Raw genomic sequence first — 22,745 nt, 5'->3', positions numbered from 1 at the left:
ACAAGAAGAAGTCAGGAGAGACAGTGACTGAACATCTGACTTTCATACTGGTTTGTGTGTGCATGTGTGTGTGTGTGTGTGTGTGTGTGTGTGTGTGTGTGTGTGTGTGTGTGTGTGTGTGTGTGTGTGTGTGTGTGTGTGTGTGTGTGTGTGTGTGTGTGTGTGTGTGTGTGTGTGTGTGTGTGTGTGTGTGTGTGTGTGAAGCTGCCTGCAACAGGCAGCGTGGTGTCCCTCCTGGAGAGCCCAACCTCCAGAAACCTCCTACACCTACACACCACAACACCTCATTGGTTAAACAGAACTACAAGCCGATTGGCTACTACAGCAGAGTTAGGTTATGATCTGCTAATGTTTTCACCTCGCACGCTCAAAGCTTGGTAGACGTTTTTTTCCCCCCAAACAGTTTCTTTGAATGTTTGCTCTTTAGCGAAAAAAGCAAGAAGCACAGAGACATGAGTCAAATCTGTGTGTGTGTGTGTGTGTGTGTGTGTGTGTGTGTGTGTGTGTGTGTGTGTGTGTGTGTGTGTGTGTGTGTGTGTGTGTGTGTGTGTGTGTGTGTGCTTACTATTATGAAGACCTGCTGAATGCCAATGGCCCATGGTTTTGTCTATGTATTTATCTATAATATTTATGTCCCTGTAAATAGTTCCCTTTGAGTGGACTTAAATACTGTACTTGAATCGTTAAAGTGTGTGTGTGTGTGTGTGTGTGTGTGTGTGTGTGTGTGTGTGTGTGTGTGTGTGTGTGTGTGTGTGTGTGTGTGTGTATGCGTGTGTGTTTTTCCCCCTCCGTCCCTGTTTCTTTGTATGCATTCACAAGCCCATCCGTCCATCCGTCCATCCGTCCATCCGTCCATCCGTCCATCCGTCCATCCGTCCATCCGTCCGTGTTTTTGAGTGTTCATCTGTCGGTCTTCTTGGCCCACGCCAGGTCATCAGATCGTGGTTTCTGCCCTGTAAGTTGTTGGATCAATTGCTCCATTCGTCTCCAAAAGCCCAGCCGGTCCAGAGGATAGTTACACCAACCTGGGATGTGAGGACACATGGAGAAAGAGACAGAAAATGTAAGCGGATGTGAAGAAAGTGGAGAAAGGAGGAAAGGACTATAGGGGAAGAAGTGAAAAAGGAAGGACGGAAGGAACATACAGAATTTGGAAACGTTTAGAAATTGTAAGTGCAATAGTTTTTTTTGGAGGTATTTTAGTAGGTCTATGGACCAAAATCAGTCCGACTGACAGACATTGCCATCCATACAGTCAAGCTGCAACCATGGCTTAAAAAACACTAAGCCAATTAATGAAACAATTATTATAAAATGTTATTTAGACTCAATGTTTATTCTTCAAGTGGATTTTATGGAATGACCTGAACGATGATACTGTATGTATGAGCCTCAGCGATATAGACAGATCAGTCCATATTGTTTTAGCCCCGAAGGGATTTCCGCTACTGTATTAAGATATCTGTTTTGTCTATGGCCCTGCCCACTGCTCCAGCAGCACCCACAGGGCGAACACTGGCTCTTATTGACCCGTTTCCAACCATCCTTTCTCCAACCTCCATCTTTCCCCCGCCTCTCTTTTTCCTCCAAACATTCCGGACTGATTTTCTTAATGTCTTTTTGTTGGTTTTATTTGGACCCCCATTAGCTTCAGCATAATCTGAAAGCTATTCTTCCTGTGGTCCTACAATCTATCATGTGACAATACAATTTACAACATGACATTACACACCATAAGCACAAAGACATTACGTCACATTACACAACATCTAGTCTCTTTTACTTTATCGTCTCGATGCTTCACCTCAGATTTCTATCTTCTGTCTTCTGTCCTTAACTTCCTCCTCCCTCTATTGTCGTATTTCTTTTTTTCCTCCTCTATCCCTAGCTGCACCCCCCATCCTCAGTCCTTCTACCTACATCCAACCTCCTGTCTCACTCTCATCATCATAGGCAGACTGGATTTTAGGGTGGTGGAGGTATGAGGGGAGTCTTAAGAGATGTCCTTAGCCTCTACTAACACAAAGAAACGCGCACACACACACACACAAACACACACAGAGTCTTAGTTCTGTTACAATTTACAGAACTTGAATCTGCTGTATATTTAAGGTAAATACATTAATGTATGTATGGCTGCAGGCTAAAGTACATTTACATGTACACATGCATGCATGCATGACTGTACACTACTCTCTGTACATACTGCTCCAACGCACGCACGCACGCACGCACGCACACACACACACACACACACACCAAACTTGTACAAGTGTCACTGCTTTAGAGGCAGCCAAGGAGTCCCTTGACATTTAAGATAAAATGCCTTTTTACCATTATTACCGAAAACACACATGCTCACACGTTTGTATGGAGAGTAAAGCACTTGCACAAATACAGTTTTACTTTTGTAAACCGACACAGTAACACAAGTCCACAAAGGCAGAAATAAAAAAGATGTCAGAGGGACTCACACACGCGCACACACACACATGCACACACACACACACACACACACACACACACAGGCAAGACACACTGGCTGTGTGTACTTAAGCTACCCTTGTCTGATGCTCACACACCACCACCCATGATGTGTTTGCATAGGGTGCATGCTATAGCTGTGGGGATGTGTGTGTGTGTGTGTGTGTGTGTGTGTGTGTGTGTGTGTGTGTGTGTGTGTGTGTGTGTGTGTGTGTGTGTGTGCGTGTCCCTCCAGTGACCCTCTCTCTGCTGGAAGACGGTAAAGCAGCCAGAGGTTTTGTTTGATTTACCTCTCTTTTCCTCCATCTCTCCTTCTGCTGTTTCTCCTTCTTTCTCAACACACTCGTCGTTTTTTTCTTCCAAATCCCTGTTTCCCTACCCACCCTCTGCTCGCCCTCACCCTCTCCCCATCCCTCCCTCCCTCCCATGCCCCCCCCTGCCTGTGAAGTCCTATTTGTTAGAACAGACAGCAGGTTAGCATTAAATATACATGGGGATTGTCAGCCGGTGGCGAACACAAAGGCAGCTAGGCGAGCCCCAGTGGAATCCAAGCCCGGCCCAGGCAGCCAGGCTGGGGGAGCGGGGGGCCGCTGCTGTCCCCTGTGGGCCACTGTGGGCCCCTGACCGACACCAGCCAACCTCCCACCACACACACACACACACACAGGTTAGAAACCGAAGAGGAGGTCAGTACACACACAGATGCTCCAGTATGCAGATGTGTGTGCGTGTGCAAACACACACTTTCGCTGTGACACCCCCCCTCAACTTGCAACACACACATCTGTCGTCCGCAGGGGCACAGGGTGACGTACAAGCTGAATCCCCCTTGTGTATCCTTCCTCTTTTCTCTCCCTCCCTCTCTCCCTTTCACCCAGATGCACACAGAATACTTAATGTGGGTCTGTTACAGAGGCACCGTGTCTCTAAAGACACACACGCACGCAAACAGAACATTTTCTTTTAGTTATTTATATGAAGCCGACAGACAGACAGACAGACAGACAGACAGACAGACACGGCCGCCATTTTGTCCCAATCTGAAGAGAATTGTAAGAGAAATTATTCTAAAGGCATCAGCTTCAATTATGGCGATCTAAAATAGCCCAACACATACACACACTTATAAACATCCGATAGTATTCAAAAGTCATGTTACACACATTCTATCCTCGAGTGCCTCAATGCTATGATGGATGCAAAATTAAGAAAAGGAACTTTTTGATGGTATGATTTTTAACAACTATTTTTAACCTGTCCTCCAATGTATACAGCAGATCTATACATATACAAACAGTGTTGATGACAGGCATATTAAAAGCCAAAAAATTATTAGGGACTGGATTAGATTTATAGATACAGTAGATACAGTAGAGATGATTTATAGATTTTGGTTATGCACTTTGGGTTTGACAGTATGTTTGTAAAGTATGTACTGTAAGTATTGTAAAGATAACCATGGTACATCAAACGTGACTAAACTAATCCAGCTTAATCCATGTTATTACCACGGTAAAATTATCCTTATCCAGCCAATATATACAGTATATATATATTTTTTTTTTCTTCTTCTTCTTTTATTTAATCATTGCTTTGATTTGTTTATCTTTGATGAAATTATCCCGAATAACAATGTGCTCTTATTTTGAAATAAAGTCAACATAGTACAGAGTAGAAGCTAGCATTTATTAGAGTTCAGTAATCAGCCTTAATTATATCATTTGCTTATAGTTGACACAACTCAAATTTGAATGTCTGCCATAATGTATACATTTTAGTGTTGAAATGCCCAACTCCAATCAAAATTTCCTGGATAAATTAGTCTGACAAAAATAAGATATAAAGATTAATTGGTTGAAAGGAGTCATTTTATCTGACAATGAGTTCCGGTTCACCCTAAAAAGTCTTTGGGGTGTCCTGGTGGCTGAGAGGTTTGAGATGTGGACTACGTAATGCAGTAGTCAGTGAAATAGTTTCTGTAATGTAGTTAAATAATAGCTCTAGTGGGTTAAACCATGTACTGTATCTGTGCACTAGAAGTGTATAGTCATGATAACAGCAGTTCTTACCTGTAGTAATGCAGTAGTATGTCTCGTGCGGCGAGACATGGTGGATGCGGTGGTGTTTCCGTGGCAACACCAGATGCCAGTCCTGGAGCAGCATGACCCAGCGTGGGAGGCCGAAGTAGGAGTGGCTCCACTTGTGAATCTGATTGGTCAGCGTCACGAAAACCGCCAGGGCGAAGACGTAGCAGTCCCAGGGGTAGGACGCCGTCAGGGCCTCTGAGAGGGGACAAGAGACAGACAGACATTTATACACAGAGAAAGAAAGAAAGAAAGAAAAGTAAAAAGGGTAAAGTTAATAGAATAATTGATCAAACTGTTTAGTGTAATGAAGAGGGGCAGCATGAAGGCGTAGTACTCCCACAGAGAGGATGCTGGCGCGAGCCTCGGAGAGATAAAGAGACCAAAGGGGAGAGATGAGGAGACGGGGGGAGAGATGGGGAGATGGCGGGAGAGATGAGGAGACGTGGGGGGAGAGATGAGGAGACTGAGACGTGCGTGTCACGCAGGCAGTGTGCAAGCCCTAACCTGTTAACATGGGAGGGAGACGAAATAAAAATGGACACGCAGGCAGTGTGCAGGAGGCCTAAGCAGCGACTGTCGGGATGTCTTCCAAAAAAAACACACTTTTTGCCAAAATCAGAAAGGCCAAGGGGAGTTTTTTTTTAATCATCCCGGTGCTTTCACCTCAGCACCGCGGGCATCAAGAGGCATTTTAAAGGAAGTTAGTCAGGGGGGAGACACTTCAGCCCTCTACGCCTCTACGAGTACCATCACACAAGGAAAATCAGTCCCTTCATTCTCTCTGTTCCTCATTGAGCAGGTAAAAGTCTTACTGATGTTCAGATGGAACTATGAATCCCCCCCCCTCACCTTTTAATTTTGCAATCCCACTCTCATATTCTGAAAGAACGACACATCATTCCTACATTAGCGCCCTGGGACTGGACAGACTGTGTGCCGTGTTCTTATGTGATATTCAGATGAAGGTGTAGTTGAGAGTTCGGATGGAGAATAGGGGACAGCAGTTTACTGGCTCTGTGAAAAAGTCACACCGAAACAACATTTGGAATGCCTATTTTTTTTTTTTTATGTGATTAAGGAAACAGGAAACAGAGCCAGGACTTTACACAATAAGAGGAGGCCATTCAAATGCAGTTTTACAGGGATTAAAAGGAATGAGATCAATTTTAAGTTTAAAATGTAATACATTCTTAACCCTCATGTTGTCCTCGGGTCTAATTTGACCCATTTTAAAACGTTTCTATATCAGAAATGTGGGTTTCTTTCAACCGAAAAAAAACAACGTGGATGGCTCCCAACAACGCCCTTCACAAGTTTTATTCAATTTCATAGAATTTGAATTTTTTTTCTTTTGAAAAAAGTGACAAAAATGTCAGGAAAAGCTCCAAAAACCTGGGGGAAAAAAACACACAAAAACGTCAAAAGGTGTAGAAAAAAAAACGTTTGATATTTTGTTTAAATTTTGAACCAGAAAAACAAAAAGTTGCATGGTCGACGGGAAGACAACACAAGGGTTAAATAATGACCGTGCCTTTTAATTACCTCAACCTAAGAGAGAAAAGTTTCTGATGCTTAAAAGTCCCATGACATGCTGCTTTTTGGATGATTGTATATAGGCCTCCGCAACGTTATACTTCTATTCCACTATATTTCAGTGGGATATTGATACATATCGTACATTTTACTCCACTACGTTAAAAGGTCCTATGACATGCTGCTTTTTTGGATGCTTTTATATAAGGCTTAGTGGTCCCCTAATACTGTATCTGAAGTCTCTTTCCCGGGGGGGCAAGGTGGAGGGTGGGGTGTGGCCTTGACCCACTGCCATGCTTCGCTTGTTTGCAAGCCATGATGTTTCTCTCTCTTTTTCTCATGGGCGGGCCAAATTCTCTGGGCAAAGCAGAGAAAGGGGAGGTAACCTTTCCCCTTATGACATCATAAAGGGAAGATTCCAGATCGGCCCATCTGAGCTTTCATTTTCTGAAAGACAGAGCAGGATACCCAGGGCTCGGTTTACACCTATCGCCATTTCTAGCCACTGGGGACCATAGGCAGGCTGGGGGAACGCATATTAATGTTAAAAAAACTCATAAAGTGAAATTTGTTGAAAATTGTACCATGGGTCTATATCCTCAACGTTCCACTTCCGGGATTGCTCCGGTGCCGCAGGAAATTCCGCCAGATGCACGTCTTTTCTTTCCTTCCACTTTTTTTGTGTTGGCATTTTAAACTCTGGTGATTTCTGAGGACTATGGTTAACTGCTCCCCAGATCTCTGCAGGGTAAATTTAGACAGCTAGCTAGACTATCTGTCCAATCTGAGTTTTCTGTTGCACGACTAAAACAACTTTTGAACGTACACGCGTTCCACCAAAACAAGTTCCTTCCCGAGGCTATTTAGCAGCGGCTCCGTGCGGAACTTAGCGCCGCCCAAGACGATTGTGATTGGTTTAAAGAAAGCCAATAAACCAGAACACGTTTTTCTCCCATCCTGGAATGCTGTGTGGACTAGCCAGACCCTCCTCCGCAGCGCGGTGGAGGAAGGTCTGGCAAAGCGAGACTACTAGTGCCTTTACAAATTAAGAATTTACAAAACCAAACAAGAGCTTATATAGTTTAGAGGCATTGTTACAGATGAAATTACCCAAACAGGATATAAACTAGGTAAAATGAACTGACCTCGACCAACACCAGTGATATGTTGCTTACACATATATGCAGGAATAATGCAGGACCTAAACCTGTAATGGAGTGTATTACTATATTGTAATACTTCACCTCCATGGTGAACTTGCTCTGAGTGTGCCCATCTGAAAGGGAGCCAAATACGGTCATCAAATCTTTTTTTTTCGTTTCCAACGTGGCACAATGTGTGGACTAAAAGCATCTTTGTAAGCTGGGAATACTGTAAGTATTTAATCAGGTTTCCTATCAAGCCTAAAAGCTAAAAAAAAAAAAGTAGTAGACTGGTTTCAGGGAAGTGGAAGTGTCAGTGTTGATGTGAGCTGACAGGTGACAAGCATGTCTGTCAGGACTCCAGAGCAGCCGAGTGCAACTATTCTCAAAATAACATTATGCATATGCGGCTACAGCTGTTTGTCATTTGAAGAGCATTCGGAGAAAGGTTTCTGTCCGTCTACTGCCTAAAAACCAAACAGAAGTCTACAGCTCGTCTAGCACACGGCCAACTCTTGCTATTCACTTGAGTCTTTCTGTCGCTACGACTTAGAGCTGTCCTCTCTCTGTCTCCCTCCATCCCCTTGTTCTTTCTCTTTGGTCCAAGCAGCGATCTCTTGACCCCGGGTTCACGTGCAGACATGACAGCTGGAGATGTCACATCGTGGCTTTCAGCTTCCCCCCCCCCATCTACCTCTGTCTCCGTCTTTGTCTGGTGACCGCTTGACACTGCGAGGAGCTTGACATGACAGGTTTAGATGTCATCTAAGCGCTACATGACCCTCCGCCACCCCCGCCCGCGCCCGCTCGCTGCCTCTCTTCTCCGTGCACTCCCGCCCTCTGTCGCAAACTCTTAGCGCTGACCTCTTAAGGTGCAGACATGACAGGTGTAGATGTCACTGCGTCTCTCGCCGTCTCTGTCCCGCGACCGGTTGACTCGCCGCGCTGTGTGACATAACAGGTGGGGATGTCACCTACAAGTGAACCTCACTACTGCTCCCTCCCCTCTAATCTTCTCCAATTCGCTGGGCCCATGCTACGGGCAAGCAGCTGACCTTTGCAAGTTTCCCCTTTGCTCCTCTTTATTTCCCAGTTCTTTTTTATATATATATATATATATATATATATATATATATATATATATATATATATATATACACTTTATTGCATCTTCCAGACAATCATTTACTTCAGAGCTGGGTATTGTTCAAATATTTTCGATACCGGTACAGTGACTTTGATACCGGTTCCTAAACAATACTTTTTCCGATACCAATTTTATAAAACAAAATACAACATTACACATTAGGGTACAAGCCAGTCCTTCCAGAAAAATGCGAGTGTGAGTGTGCAAATTAGTTTTTTTTTGTGATTGTTGCGGGCAAAAATCCTTGATTATGCGGCAAGTTTTCTTAAAAAATGCGATGGAATATGCGGGATATTTATGCAATTTTATGCGCTGAAATTTCAGGAACTTGCAAAAACTGCGGTTTGATGAAAAAGAGAAAAAAAAAAAAGTGATTCCCCCAACACCCTGCTTTTCGATGATGTTCACGTCGCGTAATTACGTCACTTCATAACGTTCCCATGGCAACAGGGGGAAATGGCTGCTCTTGAAGTAAACGCTAAATTTTTCAACTTTTTATATGCGACTTTTTTGCAATGAAAATGCGGGGATTATGAAATCATGCAAGCCCTGCATATTTTGCACGGAAATCGGCAATTTATGCGGCGAAAGTGCGGCGTATTTGAAAAAATGCGGCCCCCGCATAAATATGTGGATTTTGGCTGATTATGCATTGAATTATGCGATCGCATAATCGCGTTTTTCTGGAGGGACTGACAAGCGGCCGAAATGGGTTTCCTCAGGAGGGTGGCTGGCGTCTCCCTTAGAGATAGGGTGAGAAGCTCAGTCATCCGTGAGGAGCTCGGAGTAGAGCTGCTGCTCCTTTGCGTCGAAAGGAGCCAGTTGAGGTGGTTTGGGCATCTGGTAAGGATGCCCCCTGGGCGCCTCCCTAGGGAGGTGTTCCAGGCACGTCCAGCTGGGAGGAGGCCTCGGGGAAGACCCAGGACTAGGTGGAGGGATTATATCTCCAACCTGGCCTAGGAACGCCTCGGGATCCCCCAGTCGGAGCTGGTTAATGTTGCTCGGGAAAGGGAAGTTTGAGGTCCCCTGCTGGAAATGCTGCTGCTGCGACCCGACTCCGGATAAGGGGAAGAAAATGAATGGATGGATGGATGGATGGATGGATGGATGGATGGATGGATGGATGGACATAATGGAACAAATCTTATTTATTTTTCAGCTTGCGCCCTGTCTCTGTGTGCAACGTAGAGTTTTTCGTGCCTGCCTCTGTAACGTGTAACGTTAGACAGCCAATCACAGACATTATTAGATCTTGGTAGAAGCATGCTGCATGCTGATTGGCTCACTGACGCGGATTAGAATTATTCCTAAGGTATTGAAATTGGGTATTGAATGATGAGGCATTTTTCGATACTTGATACTTTAGAGGCAATTCGGTCAGTGCCTAAAAAGTATTCAATTCGGTACCTAGTCCTGCTTCCCAATCAATTGCACATTTTTGTGTGTATTGGGAAAACCTTCTTAACAAAATCTTGTGCAAGAATAAGATATTGTACAGATTTGACAGAATACATATTTTTACATGTTTGTACAGTATGTGATCTCTAATTGCAAAGGTACATTTTTCCGTGTCTAAAGTTTGCTCTATTGTTGACAGCCATGATTTTTTCTTCCAGTTATTGATGTATGAAAAACTTAGTTGCTTTCCATTTCTATCAGAATTCTCAGTCTCAGTAATTGAATTTGTAAATATGGAGAATTTTGAGACAATGTTTGTCTCAAAATTCATCCCCTTCCTATAGTTTACCCTGACGCTTTCTTTGCCATTATTACTCTCCTACACAACGGAGACTTTCTGCAGGGCGCCGCCCAAGTGTAGCACTAAGTTATTTTTGGACAGTATTGCTGCAAAGTGCAAACCAAATGTCTAGAAAATAGACATTAGATAAAATTATTTGATGGAACATTCAAAATTGTTATTTTTTTTTTAACAATGATGTTTTTAGTTTTCTTACAATGTTGGGATCAGTATTACATTCTACCATAACATGGTACAGTATCACTTGGTTGAAGAGGTAAACTGGTGGTCTATTTGCACTTTTTAATTCCTTTTCGTCAGCAACTTATTGTGTCTGTAAGTTAATACTTACTCATTGGTTCCTTCATGACAGCAGACAAAGCGTCAAAGCGTGAGCAGCTCATCCCCTTAAAACCACAGCGAACGGATGCCACCTCCCCCCCTCCTCTCTCTCTCTCTCTCCTCTCTGCCCATCAGTGACCTTTTGGCTGAAGTTGAAGTGCAGACATGACAGGTGGAGATGTCTCCTTCTCAATAACAGGTTGCTCCGTTTCTCCATCTGATCTTCCTCCTCCGGTAACTCCCCTCTTGCCCTGCACCCGTAGGGTCAGTGCTCATGATTACCTGAAAAACTGCCCCGTGCCCTCCCTCGACCAGTGGACACACTCCAGCCAGAGTCGGTGCTACCTAAGTCACTGCTACACTTTGGTGGCCCCGTCAAGCTGCCCTTCTAAAGTCCTTACCCTCCCATTTAGAGCTTTACAGTATGCAGTGTGACTGCTACAGTCTTCTAAAGCTTGCAGAGTTAAATATCTTTCACAATGCCTGTATGATGTTGTAAATATGCTTAATGACAGACTTCGTAACCTCATTCCAATCTACTCTCCCTCGCATACATATAACACAAGGAAAAAGCATATTATCAAGGGGAAAAAAAGGAAACTGAAAAGCATAAGCTTTAGTGTGGTCTGCAGACGGCCTTCGATCTGGAATGCAGTGGGCTATAAAAATGTCTGTGTCTGCTTTCAAAAGAGACTAAGGACAGCAGTTCCTATTAAAATATGTCAACGCTTGAATACTCTGAATCAGGGATCTTCAGCAGGGGGTCCGGGACCCCTAGGGGATCCTCAGAGTCAACGCAGTGGGGGGCATCCAAATTATTGTTAATTTTTGAAGGTTTTTTCAAAAATGAAGTCTTAACATGAAGCCAACCTATTATCAAAAATAAATACCCACTGATGATAGGCTATAGGTAAGGTAGCAATCCTAAAGATTCACTGTGCCACATGCATGTTTTAAAATTAAAATAAATGATTTAGAAAATCGTGCCAACAATTATAATGCTATTTTAAAAGCTTAGTATAATATGCAAAAAAAGGTACTGTATGTATAAAGGCTTTAGGCCAACCTACACCTAATTGTAGGCCCAGTTTAATATACAACTTAATTTTATACAGTATATGTAGTAGGGGGTCCCTGCTCCATCTCTATCAGTTAAGGGGTCTGAAATCCTTTTATTTTATTTCTACGGTTATTCCGACTCGTTATATGTTCACGTTTATTATATTTTATCTATTTAACCAATGATAAGAATGATGGAATACATGGGTAGGGTTAGGGTAGTTAGGTTTTTTTGTTTTCTTGTAGATGAATTATCCAGATAATATATAGACGTTGGACGGATAGAATATGAGTATTTATAATGTGTATTATTTGCTAGTGTCTGGGCCCCAGACACTAACAGAAGCTTCAAATAGCTTACCAGGTTGTCCCATTTCACACATCTGCATTATGTTTTATGAATGTACTTGTCTTTTAACTTTTGCGAATACATTTGAACGGAACTGAACTGACTGTAAGCATGTTAGTAGTGCTCATGGGTGGGAAACCGGTGAGGGATCGCCTCCATGTTGCTGCCCATGCGACTGCCACTGATTTGTTGCAGAAGGGAGTGAGATAGCTTAAGCCCCTGCAGGGGTTTAACGCCTCCAAGCAGCTCACTCACAGGTGGCAACAACGTGAATGACAAAAAGGTTTCACACAGGATACAAAAGGGTACATCCATGTGCATAACTGGTTCTGTGCTACATAGCCAGTAGAGGAATATAAAGGGTCACACCCCAAGAACTAATGGGTATCACCATGAAACTTCCCCAGTTGATTAATGGCATTAACACAAATATATTTTGTATTACAAGTTTTCTGAAATGTTATGTTTAAATATGCAAATGATGCGTTCTCTTGTTAAATATGCGCTAATTTGCATACATTCATCATAATTTCTGTTTCATATTGCTGATATATTAAGTTGTTCTTTTTTCAAAGATTTTTTTGGGCATCTTTAGGCCTTTATTATTGACAGGACAGCTTTAGACATGAAAGGGGAGAGAGAGAGAAAGAGAGAGAGAGAGAGAGGGGGAATGAAATACAGCAAAGGGCCGCGGGTCTAGACCGAACCCGCGGCCGCTGTGTTGAGGACTGAGCCTCTGTATATGGGCGCACGTTCTTTCAGGTGAGCTACCCAGGCGCCCGAGTCAGAGGTATTTACAGGAGGGAATGATGGATATCTCTTTTTAATCACTCCAAAAATCAGAATATGGTGTCAACAGCCATAAAAATATCCATTTGCGCCACGTTTTTAGGTGTAAAATGTAACATAAATCAGGTTATGATATCTGATCAAACCCCTCAGGAAAAACTTTCAGAATATAGATAGGAATGAAACTGTAAAGTGTGGTGTATGTAAGTGCTACTGAAGTGGAGATTTCTTGCTCAGAGTATGAGAAAAACGCATTTTGAGAAAACAGCCTTTAAAGGTGCCGTAGGTAGGATTGCAAAGATCCAGCTCTTAGCCACATTTTTTTATTTTTTTTTTTACATCGACAACTTCTCAGTCCCTCCCCCCTTTCCACTAAAGCCCAAAACGGTCTCTTAAGCCCCTACCCCACAAGGGAGAATGAATGTGTGTCCATGAGCAGTGATTGACAAGCAGTCAGACACTTTCCCAGCCGATTTGTTACATTAAGATATATATTTTTGTATTGCAAGTTTTCGGATTTTTTTGATTGAATATGCAAATGAGGCATTATCTAATGCTAAGTTTAGGTGAATCAAGGAGAAATCAACACATTCTCACTCCCATCGCCCCAAATACGGACGCCTGGTCAGGTGCCTTTGGCGTTTGTTATTGACGCTAAAAGTCTCCTTTAGCGCTATATCTAAATGCGCTGGGTCGGGACTCTTGGTGTCACTTGTGACGCTCTGGGTCAGGGCGTACATTTAACTGACATGCGTCACAAGAACGGGACAGTTAGGTTTAGGAAAAGATCGTGGGTGGGGGTTATAAAATCTATGATTCAGTGACACGCGGGACAAGAACGGGACACAAACCCCAGTTTCTTGGTTGAAAGTGTTGTTGGACCAATCCACCACTCCAACCAACCTCCCTACGCGGCATTTCGGTCTTTTATACTACTCGCTACCGTTGTCGCGTGTAATACTACGTCACCTTAAAGCGCCGCGGAGCTGCTGCTCTGCCCCCTGCGTTCCATAGAGACGCTGAAGGGTGCTTATGGTGTCGGTATCGGACGCTGAGAGCCACTGCCCAAGCGTCTGTATTTGATGAGTTGGGAGTGTGAACGGGTTGGAAATTTACAGGCGCAAGAAGACAAAGTGGAGTAAAATAAACATCTAAATGTGTATTTTGGATGGGTTCCCCCCCCCCAATAATCTAAAATAAGACTTAGGGAACGCTGGGGAAGCAAAATAGCCCAAAACCTCAATATTGAAAAATGATGGTGTTGCCTGTAGTGTCTCCCCTCAAGTTGTGTGTGTGCCTGTGTGTATACTACCTGGTGTGTATGTGAGGAACTTGTAGGCCATGTGAGCCAGTGGAAGGATGGGTATCATACAGTTGTCGCCATTGGTTTCAATGAAGTCGTGGCGAGTGATGGCGGTTGGATCGATGTGGTGCTCCCTGAATGGACGAATAAATGCCTGCAGAAAGACAGAGAGAGATTCTTGCTGTAAAATTAACAAAATAAGAATTTCTGTAATATTCCTTACAGACTTTAAAGCAGCAGCCTGATGTGTTATATTTAAATTCAGTGTCAATGAAGAATAAGTAACACCTGCAAGTAGGTGTTCAGGCGTTAACTTTTCTTCATTGACACTGTTTTCTGATAGCCTTGCACCGGCTTGATGTGAATCTCACTCCTTCAAATCAGAATCAGAAATACTTTAATAATCCCAGGGGGAAATTATTTTTGTTATCTGCCCTTTTGTTTCTTTTCTTGTGGGTTCTTTTTCAGCTGCGAGTCGGGGGAGGCCTTTTGATGGGGAAGAAGAGAAGAAGAAGAAGAAGAAGAAGGAGGAAGAAGTAGACAAACAGGAAATACAATTATCTTTAATACCTCTGAGTCTCTAATTCACACACACCTTCCCTGAGTAGGCATTAACATTTTTAGTACTGCCTCACCCAGGGCTCGAACTCACAACCTCAGACATCAATGACAAGCCGTGGTCTTGTTGCTGTTTCACATTGTGACTGTGGCAATCACAAGGGTTGCTTGTAAAGACAGATTTCAAACTAGTGGCACAAATTCAGTCATCAAGTCAAAATTCTGAAAATGTGTGTACTTCATTGAAACAACTTAGAGATGTACATACAAATATTGATTGCTCCATAAGTGATACAACTGATATGCTCTATTCTCATTGACACAATAGCTTGCATGAGGATAGAATTCAAAATATTGCCAAAAATTCTTTTTGAGATAAAATTCTGAAATTCACCACACTACTTCTGTACAGAAAAATACGTTGCTCATCTACTATGTGAGACAGGTGCGCTTGATGGTGTTTTAAGCCCCCAACATCTCCTTCCAGGCAGCGCTGCGACCGTTGACTTCAAGGCACCTAACCCTAACCCTAACCCTAATCCTAACCATAACCATAACCATAACCATTGCCTAATCCTAGTGCCTTCCAGGCAGCGCTGCCTGTAAGGAGACGTTGAGGGCTTAAAACACCGATAAACGACAGCGTTGGAGAGGGACAAGCAGGTCAAAAGTTGCAAAGAAAACCCTGCACATGGTCTAACTTGCATAAAATTGTAAATAAAATTATATAAAAAGTTTTCGTACTAGACCATCTTCAGACAGTGAATCTACCATGAGATCAACATTTTGTCATTCATTTTCATGAACATTGGAGAGAATTGTGCAGTAGTAGTGAAAAATGTTAATGCACTGAGCAAACCCCCAAAGTCTGGTTTCGGTGCATCCCTAGTAAATACACAACTCAAAATATATATAGCATAGGTATAGTTGTTTTCAGACATTTTAATGCAGGAATATTACATATTACAGTATATCTTTAAACACACACACACACACACACAAAGGGGTAGGTTTTACTACTTCATTTACATTCACTTTAAATTGGAACATAACACTGGAAAAGCATTGTTTACAGTCTATACACAAATGCTGATCAAATGTGCACACACACAGACACACACACCACGACTCAGCGGTGCCCAGCAGCCCGCACAACCCCAAAGCTCATATCCAGCATCCTAATAAACCACAGAACAGCAAAAACACTCATACACATAAATGACCCATGGACGCCACACACGATCTCGGAAAATGTGAGCTTCAAACACACACCGACACACAACCCCCACCTGCACTGCACAGAGGCAGACACCTGTCTGTGAGAGTATGGGGGTCTCAAATGACTGACTGAATCTGAATCTCAGAAAGCACAAAAGAGGACAAAAAGAGATATGCACACACACACACAGGATAAAGGTAATTTATTTCCCTGTGTGGAAGAAGCAGAAAAGGTAGGTTTTCATCTGTATTTCCACAGTGTGCGTCCGTGCGCCTGTTTGTTTGTGTGTTACATTGTGTGTGTGTGTATGTGTGTGTGTGCGTGTGGCCGTGAAAGCATCAGCATGAAAACTCATTATTGTCGGGTTAGCTGTTCGAAGCGATCACACACACGACTATCAGCGAGCTTCGTAGGTATGTCGCCACAAACACACAAACTATCTATGTTGATATCTTCACAATTATGTACCCATCCCCATTTCCGTCTGCCTCCCCTCCCTCCCACCTCTCCTCACCCGTCCCCAGCCCTCCTCTCGCCGCAGCCCTCAGCCAGATGAAAGGCCGGCTAAGCAGCGGAGGTCGTGCCGAGCGGGGCGGCGTCAGCGCTCCCAGTTAACGGCCGCTGCATGTCCTCTAATCCCACACCGTTTAACGGCCCGCCTCGCACGACGTCCGTTAATCACCGGCTCACATCGCCCATCGCCCCAGCAACCAGCGCTGTCCCACTGGTTGGACCGACACGCCCTTCCACCCCCTTCTTTTTTTTCTTTTTTTGTTGTTGTCCTTCATAACCTTTATGCTGTATTTTCATCTCACTTTTTGTTGGTTTCTCTTTTTGGCCCGTTTTTTCATCTATGCTTTCTTCTTAGTCTCTCTCTCTCTCTCTCTCTCTCTCTCTCTCTCTCTCTCTCTCTCTCTCTCTCTCTCTCTCTCTCTCTCTCTCTCTCTCTCTCTCTCTCTCTCTCCTGGCCTTTTAGAAAGAACAGACTTAAATCATTAAATAATCTAATCAGCCTCATTAGAGAGAAGCGTTAAAGGAGTTTCTCAGAGATGTAACGAAAAAAGAGAGGGGAAATTGACATAGGGAGACAGGTACTGATGCTTTTAAAAGACTGCAGAAGAGAAACGGTTAGAGAGGAAAGATCTTCAAATACACATCCCTAAAAACTGTAAGCACATCTGGCAAATTTCAATGTGAATCGAGCATCATTGGGAACTAATGAGCGTGACTTTGTCCTCAAAGTGGTGTCATTAGAGGACTGCTAAATCCTTGTTGAGTCAATTAAAGCTCAACGACAAAAAAACAGCACGGCCCAAAGCTTCGCTAAGGAATAGTTCTAAACACTACTGGGAGGATGGAGAGCACTCTTTAAGATAGTGTTGCAGTTTTAGCACTGGGGAGTGAAAAGGCTTTTATGGATTCAAATCAAAGCAAATCATTGTTATTCAATTCCTAATGAAGAGCATTAGCAGTGCGCAGTATGGGAGAATGTTAGGTACAGTATAACAACATCACCATGCAATTAAGGGATGTTGGTTACAAAAAAGACATTTTGTAAATATTGTGACTGTGCTATTTCACAATGAACCCGCTAAAAATAAAAAGAACAAGAAGAAGAAGAAGAAGAAGAAGAAGAAGAAACATAACTTAACATAACTTTCATTTAGTCTATTTTACACAGCAGACTACAGTGTACAAAGAAAGAAATCCAGTAACTTTAGAGTTATGATGTCAGTTAGTCCATTGATTGATTAGTCGATCACTCTGAAAAATTGCAAATTAAATACAAAATGCAATTATTTGATAAATTGTTTTAGTCAGTTCTCGAGCAAAATGACAAACATTCTCTGGATCCAGCTTCTCACATGAGAGGATTTGCAGATTTTCTTTTGTCATATATTATTGTAAATTGAATATCTTTGGGTTTTGGAGTTATTTTGGTCGAACGAAACAAGACATTTGCACACATCCCTTTGGGCTCTGGCAGTTGAAATGGGAATTTATGAACTATTTAACTATTTATTTGAGTTTTATAGTTTCATAGACCAAAATAAATAATCAGCACATTAATCAGTGATAAAAATAATGGTTAGATGCGGCCCTAATGTCAATAGGGTGTAATTTTCTCCAGTTTTGTTGTGTTGCAGCATTGGATTGGGGCACAGTAAACAGCGCTCTAATGTGGCTTTATTTTACATTGAAAAAGCACTGTAAAACTGCAAACCACCATTGAATCGAAATAAAACTTTCCTCTTATTTGTGAAAATAGGCATGTGACCCATTTCAACTCCACCCCTCAAAGAATCGGAATCGAGAATCGATAAGAACCGGAATCGAAAGGAAGAATCGGAATTGGAATCAGAATTGTTAAAATCCAAACGATGCCCAACTAAAAACACATTTCCTTGTTTCCTCTCTCCTCGCATGATTTCCTCACGTCTCCCGGCCCCCATGCTTCCTCGGTGGGACGGACTAAGACGCGAGGAAGGGAAGCAAGTGGAGGAATTGTGGATGCAATTTAAGATCCTGGGACGTACCCGAGATATTGGCTAAATTTGACAAGAAGTGTACAGGATTAGAATCACAGACTCCACCTTTAAATGTACTTTCCGTGACATTGGTGGCATCATCTTTCCCCTCAGATCCTGGAGACCATACCGGCCATACTAAGCCAATGACTTCAACGGATAGAAAATGCAGTTTCCACTGGTAGCTGTTACTGCTCTGTGGCCTTCACTGCTGGAAATATTATGTATGACACCAAAGCAGCAGCCTCTAATGACTGTTAGGTATCCCCTTGTGGTGAAGGTATGGAGGCTGTGTTGTGTTATGTGTCTACATGAATGGTTCTACATGGTGTCTATTGTAGAATCTGAGCCACATCTTTAAAAAGACAACAACAGGGAACAAAGTAAGAGCATAAACATGTACACAAAGTACATACGTACACAAAACGACAAGAAAATGAGAACAAACAAGTAACAAAGAGCAACACTGGCTTCAAATGTTTGGTCTACGTTTATAACTGAGACCATTAGCCTCAGGTGTTCTCCATCATGCTCCTCTTTCATATTCAAACTAACCTTAACTGGGAGCACAGGCCTGCTTTATTCTCAGCCTCAAAACACACACACACACATGCACACACTTTATTTTCCACTAGCCTACTGCCATCCCTCTGTTCTCCGCAAAGGTCTATTCTTCTAAAGTCTTTATTAGAAGTCTCCTACGGTGTTCGACACACCATGCAAATCTCTGACTGCCGCCGCGCCTTTGGTCCCAGTAACTACCCCGAACCCCAATAAATGGCACGCCATAAATAAACATCAAACCACATAGTACCTTCGGCAAACAAAAACAGTACCATAGGGACTGAACAGTCATGGTTTATTCTACTGTGGGCACAATGCCCACAAAAACTGTATTGTTATCTAGATTGCAAAATGCATGGCATTATGCACACAGTGATTTGACACAGTGATAGGATAATAGCCTGACAGAAAATTCTACTTTAAAGCTCCATCAAAAAGAACAAATCCTTAGAATGTATCAGACCATTCAAGCTCTCAATAATGTGCTGTAGAGCCATTTAACGGGACTTGTTTCATTTCATTTTATTTTAGTTTAATTTAATACCTTTTATTGATCCCGAGTGGGGAAATTACAATTTTTTTTTCATTCTGTTGTTAGAACACACACAGACCTGAAATACACACACACACACACACACACACACACACACACACACACACACACACACACACACACACACACACATCAGCTCAGGTCTTATACATGCACAAATAGATAGATGTCAGAGTGAGGGGTGAACTGGCACCTCTTCAGCTACCAGTCCACTCTGTACTTCAGTCCAGACTGTCTGGACTTGAACCAGTGACTCTCTGGTCCCAACCCAACTCCCTATGGACTGAGCTACTGCCACCCCAAAGCTCCAAAGCTCACAGTCTCCTGTGTGTAGATATGAACTAATGATAGTTTATTAAATAGAATATTAACATTTAAGACACAGTACATGCATGCAATTCATTATTAAGTTGTTAACAGTTATTGTGTTTTTTGCTTCCAACCGGATAACGGTTTGTCATTAAATGGTAATTTTGACAGTACAAGAGAAAGAAACAAAAACTGGAATTTTAGCAGAAAAAATTAGATTATGCAGATGTAATATACAGTCTACAAATATACAAGTCCACAAAATGAGGTTTACCACTGGCTATAGTGCTCAATGATCTGAATACAGAGTACAGCCCCTTTATGATAAAACTGCAATTTCGGAGGCTATTTTACAGTTTGTGATGCTATAGTGACATCCTGTTGAAGTTAATTGCTTTTGCTTGTATGTGCTACACCCATTTACACATTAATAATAGTGAAGTCTTTTTTTGGCTAAAACATTTTATCAAACTGTAATGGTGCAACCTGCTTTAATAAATCGGTGGTAGTCTCTAAGAACTTAGGAAGGACTTTACAAAGACACTCAATTATGGAGTCATGAACAGCGGGTGGATTGTGAGCAGAGGTGCCAAGTAACAAAGTACAAATACTTAAGTAGAAATTTTGGGTATCTATAATTTACTGGAGTAATTATTTTACAGCAGACTTTTTACTTCTACTCCCTACATTTTCACACAATTATCTGTACTTTCTACTTCTTACATTTTAAAAATAGCCTCGTTACTCCTATTTCAGTTCGGGTAGTTTTCATTCCGGCTTGTCATCGTTAAAAAAAAACCAACAACAACAAAAAAAACTATCCAGATAAATCGCGCCATCCGGACGGAGTGAATTTGATTGTGGTTGGATGAGAAGTATAAACATATACCATTCTGACACCCTATTGGTTTATCGCACCTGCACCAAGCACCAGCGAGGACATTGGTAGCCAGGAAGACCAGCCAACCCTTCTACATCCCTGGCCGTACCTGGAAGAATTTTCTCCTCCCAGCTCCTTTTGAATGCGCTGCAAGCTCTGCGCACCCAAGTACCACGAGTTAATTACAATACTTATAGGCAACTATTCCTCATATCTTCCGCTCCATGAAACATGTTAATGGTTCTTTAATGTATTTGCGTTGTACTAAAATGCGTTCATTTTCAATGGGCATAAATGCGGCTGAAACAGGTGCATTGCAAATTTTACAACAATAACATGTTAATATAACATTATAGTCATTATGGCCTTTAGAAAACCTTTTTTTTGTGAAGGTGGGGTAGTGCACTGTGTTTTGTTTTTTTTGTGGCAGTGGCGTAGTTTCCTGTGGGGCGTGGCCTAAGCTTTTGTCCTTAATGGCATTTTTTCCCACATTACTTTTACTTTTATACTTTAAGTAGTTTTGAAACCAGTACTTTTACGCTTTTACTTGAGTAAAAAGCTTGAGTTGATACTTCAACTTCTACAGAAGTCTTTTTAAACCCTAGTATCTATACTTCTACTTGAGTAATGAATGTGAATACTTTTGACACCTCTGATTGTGAGGAATGCTGGCTGTAATTTGACATTGGTGATAAAAGTAAATTTGGAGGAAAAAACAATGGAAGTTGCTGATGCATAATCTGATCAGTTATTATAGGAGCAAACAACTATTTGCTATGTAAAGATATGGTGCATATACCACTACATTAGTAATGGCGTCCTGAGCAGAGAATGAAGTCACACTCCCTCTGTGTTTGTTGAATTGTAAAGGTCCTATGACACGGTGCTCTTTGGATGCTTTTATGGGCCTTAGTGGTCCCCTAATACTGTATCTGAAGTCTCTTTTATATAGACCTTAGTGGTCTCCTAATACTGTATCTAAAGTCTCTTTTATATAGACCTTAGTGGTCCCCTAATACTGTATCTGAAGTCTCTTTTATATAGGCCTTAGTGGTCCCCTAATACTGTATCTGAAGTCTCTTTTATATAGACCTTAGTGGTCCCCTAATACTGTATCTGAAGTCTCTTTTATATAGGCCTTAATGGTCCCCTAATACTGTATCTGAAGTATCTTTTATACAGACCTTAGTGGTCCCCTAATACTGTATCTGAAGTCTTTTTCCCAAAATTCAGCCTTGGTGCAGAATTACAGCCACTAGAGCCAGTCCCACAATGAGCTTTCCTTAGGACATGCCATTTCTGTGTCTGTAGCTTTAAATGCTATTGAGGAGGAGAGAGGGGGGGCAAGTTGGAGGGCTGGGGTGTGGCCTTTACCAACTGCCAATCTCTGGACGGGCTAAGCAGAGAAAGGGAAGGTAACCTTTCCCCTTATGACGACAAACAGTATAGAGAAGATTCCAGATCGGCCCATCTGAGCTTTCATTTTCTCAAAGGCAGAGCAGGATAGCCAGGGCTCGGTTTACACCTATCACCATTTCTAGCCACTGGGGGACCATAGGCAGGCTGGGGGAACTCATATTAATGTTAAAAAACCTCATAAAGTGAAATTTTCATGCCATGGGACCTTTAAACTTCTCTGTTCTTTTCTTTTGATGGCACATGCATGTGGCCGTGAACAAACTTAGGTATTTTCACATATTGGGGAATGGTCTGTGAGTGTCGTGTGGAGGCAATCCCAGCCCGCTGTTTTTTTTTTGTTTGTTTTTTTAGTACAGCCCCTTTAAGGTTTGTTGTGTTATTTTTGTAACATGTAATTGTAAAATCTTTTGTGTGCAGAATGACACATTTACAAACTGGATTCTGCAAACCGATATCAATGAGTGTGAGGATTTTGACGATAAACACTACTATGTGTGTTTAATACGCACATACTGTAACATAAAAGACTATTAACACTTTTATGATCTCATAGTAGGCCTTCATGTGGAGATATTTTACGTCATCAAATCAAATCAGTGAATAGTATTACAACATTATTAATTGAGCAATGATAACATGGGTTCAGCACAAATGAGAACTTACGTTCTAATTAAAAAGCTTCAGGTCTCAAAACACACACACACACACACACACACACACACACACACACACACACACAGCC

The 22,745-nt window shown here is 42.2% G+C and overlaps 1 protein-coding gene across 1 annotated transcript in view; it reads right to left on the bottom strand.

The window, feature by feature from the left end:
- Nucleotides 1-507: 507 nt before the first annotated feature.
- Nucleotides 508-22,745, bottom strand: part of si:ch211-212o1.2 (transmembrane protein 189) — a 52,507-nt gene continuing 30,269 nt past the window's right edge. Inside the window, exons 4-6 of the mRNA XM_028585688.1 lie at nucleotides 13,983-14,127; nucleotides 4,554-4,766; nucleotides 508-1,025 (exon numbers count right to left, since the gene is read on the bottom strand). Coding sequence (XP_028441489.1) covers nucleotides 901-1,025; nucleotides 4,554-4,766; nucleotides 13,983-14,127 — 483 coding nt within the window. The 3' untranslated portion in view covers nucleotides 508-900. The remainder of the gene's footprint in view (nucleotides 1,026-4,553; nucleotides 4,767-13,982; nucleotides 14,128-22,745) is intronic.

The sequence above is a fragment of the Perca flavescens genome, chromosome 8 (assembly GCF_004354835.1).
Source record: "Perca flavescens isolate YP-PL-M2 chromosome 8, PFLA_1.0, whole genome shotgun sequence".
Classification (NCBI taxonomy): domain Eukaryota; kingdom Metazoa; phylum Chordata; class Actinopteri; order Perciformes; family Percidae; genus Perca; species Perca flavescens.
This window is presented reverse-complemented; position numbering and strand designations above follow the sequence as displayed.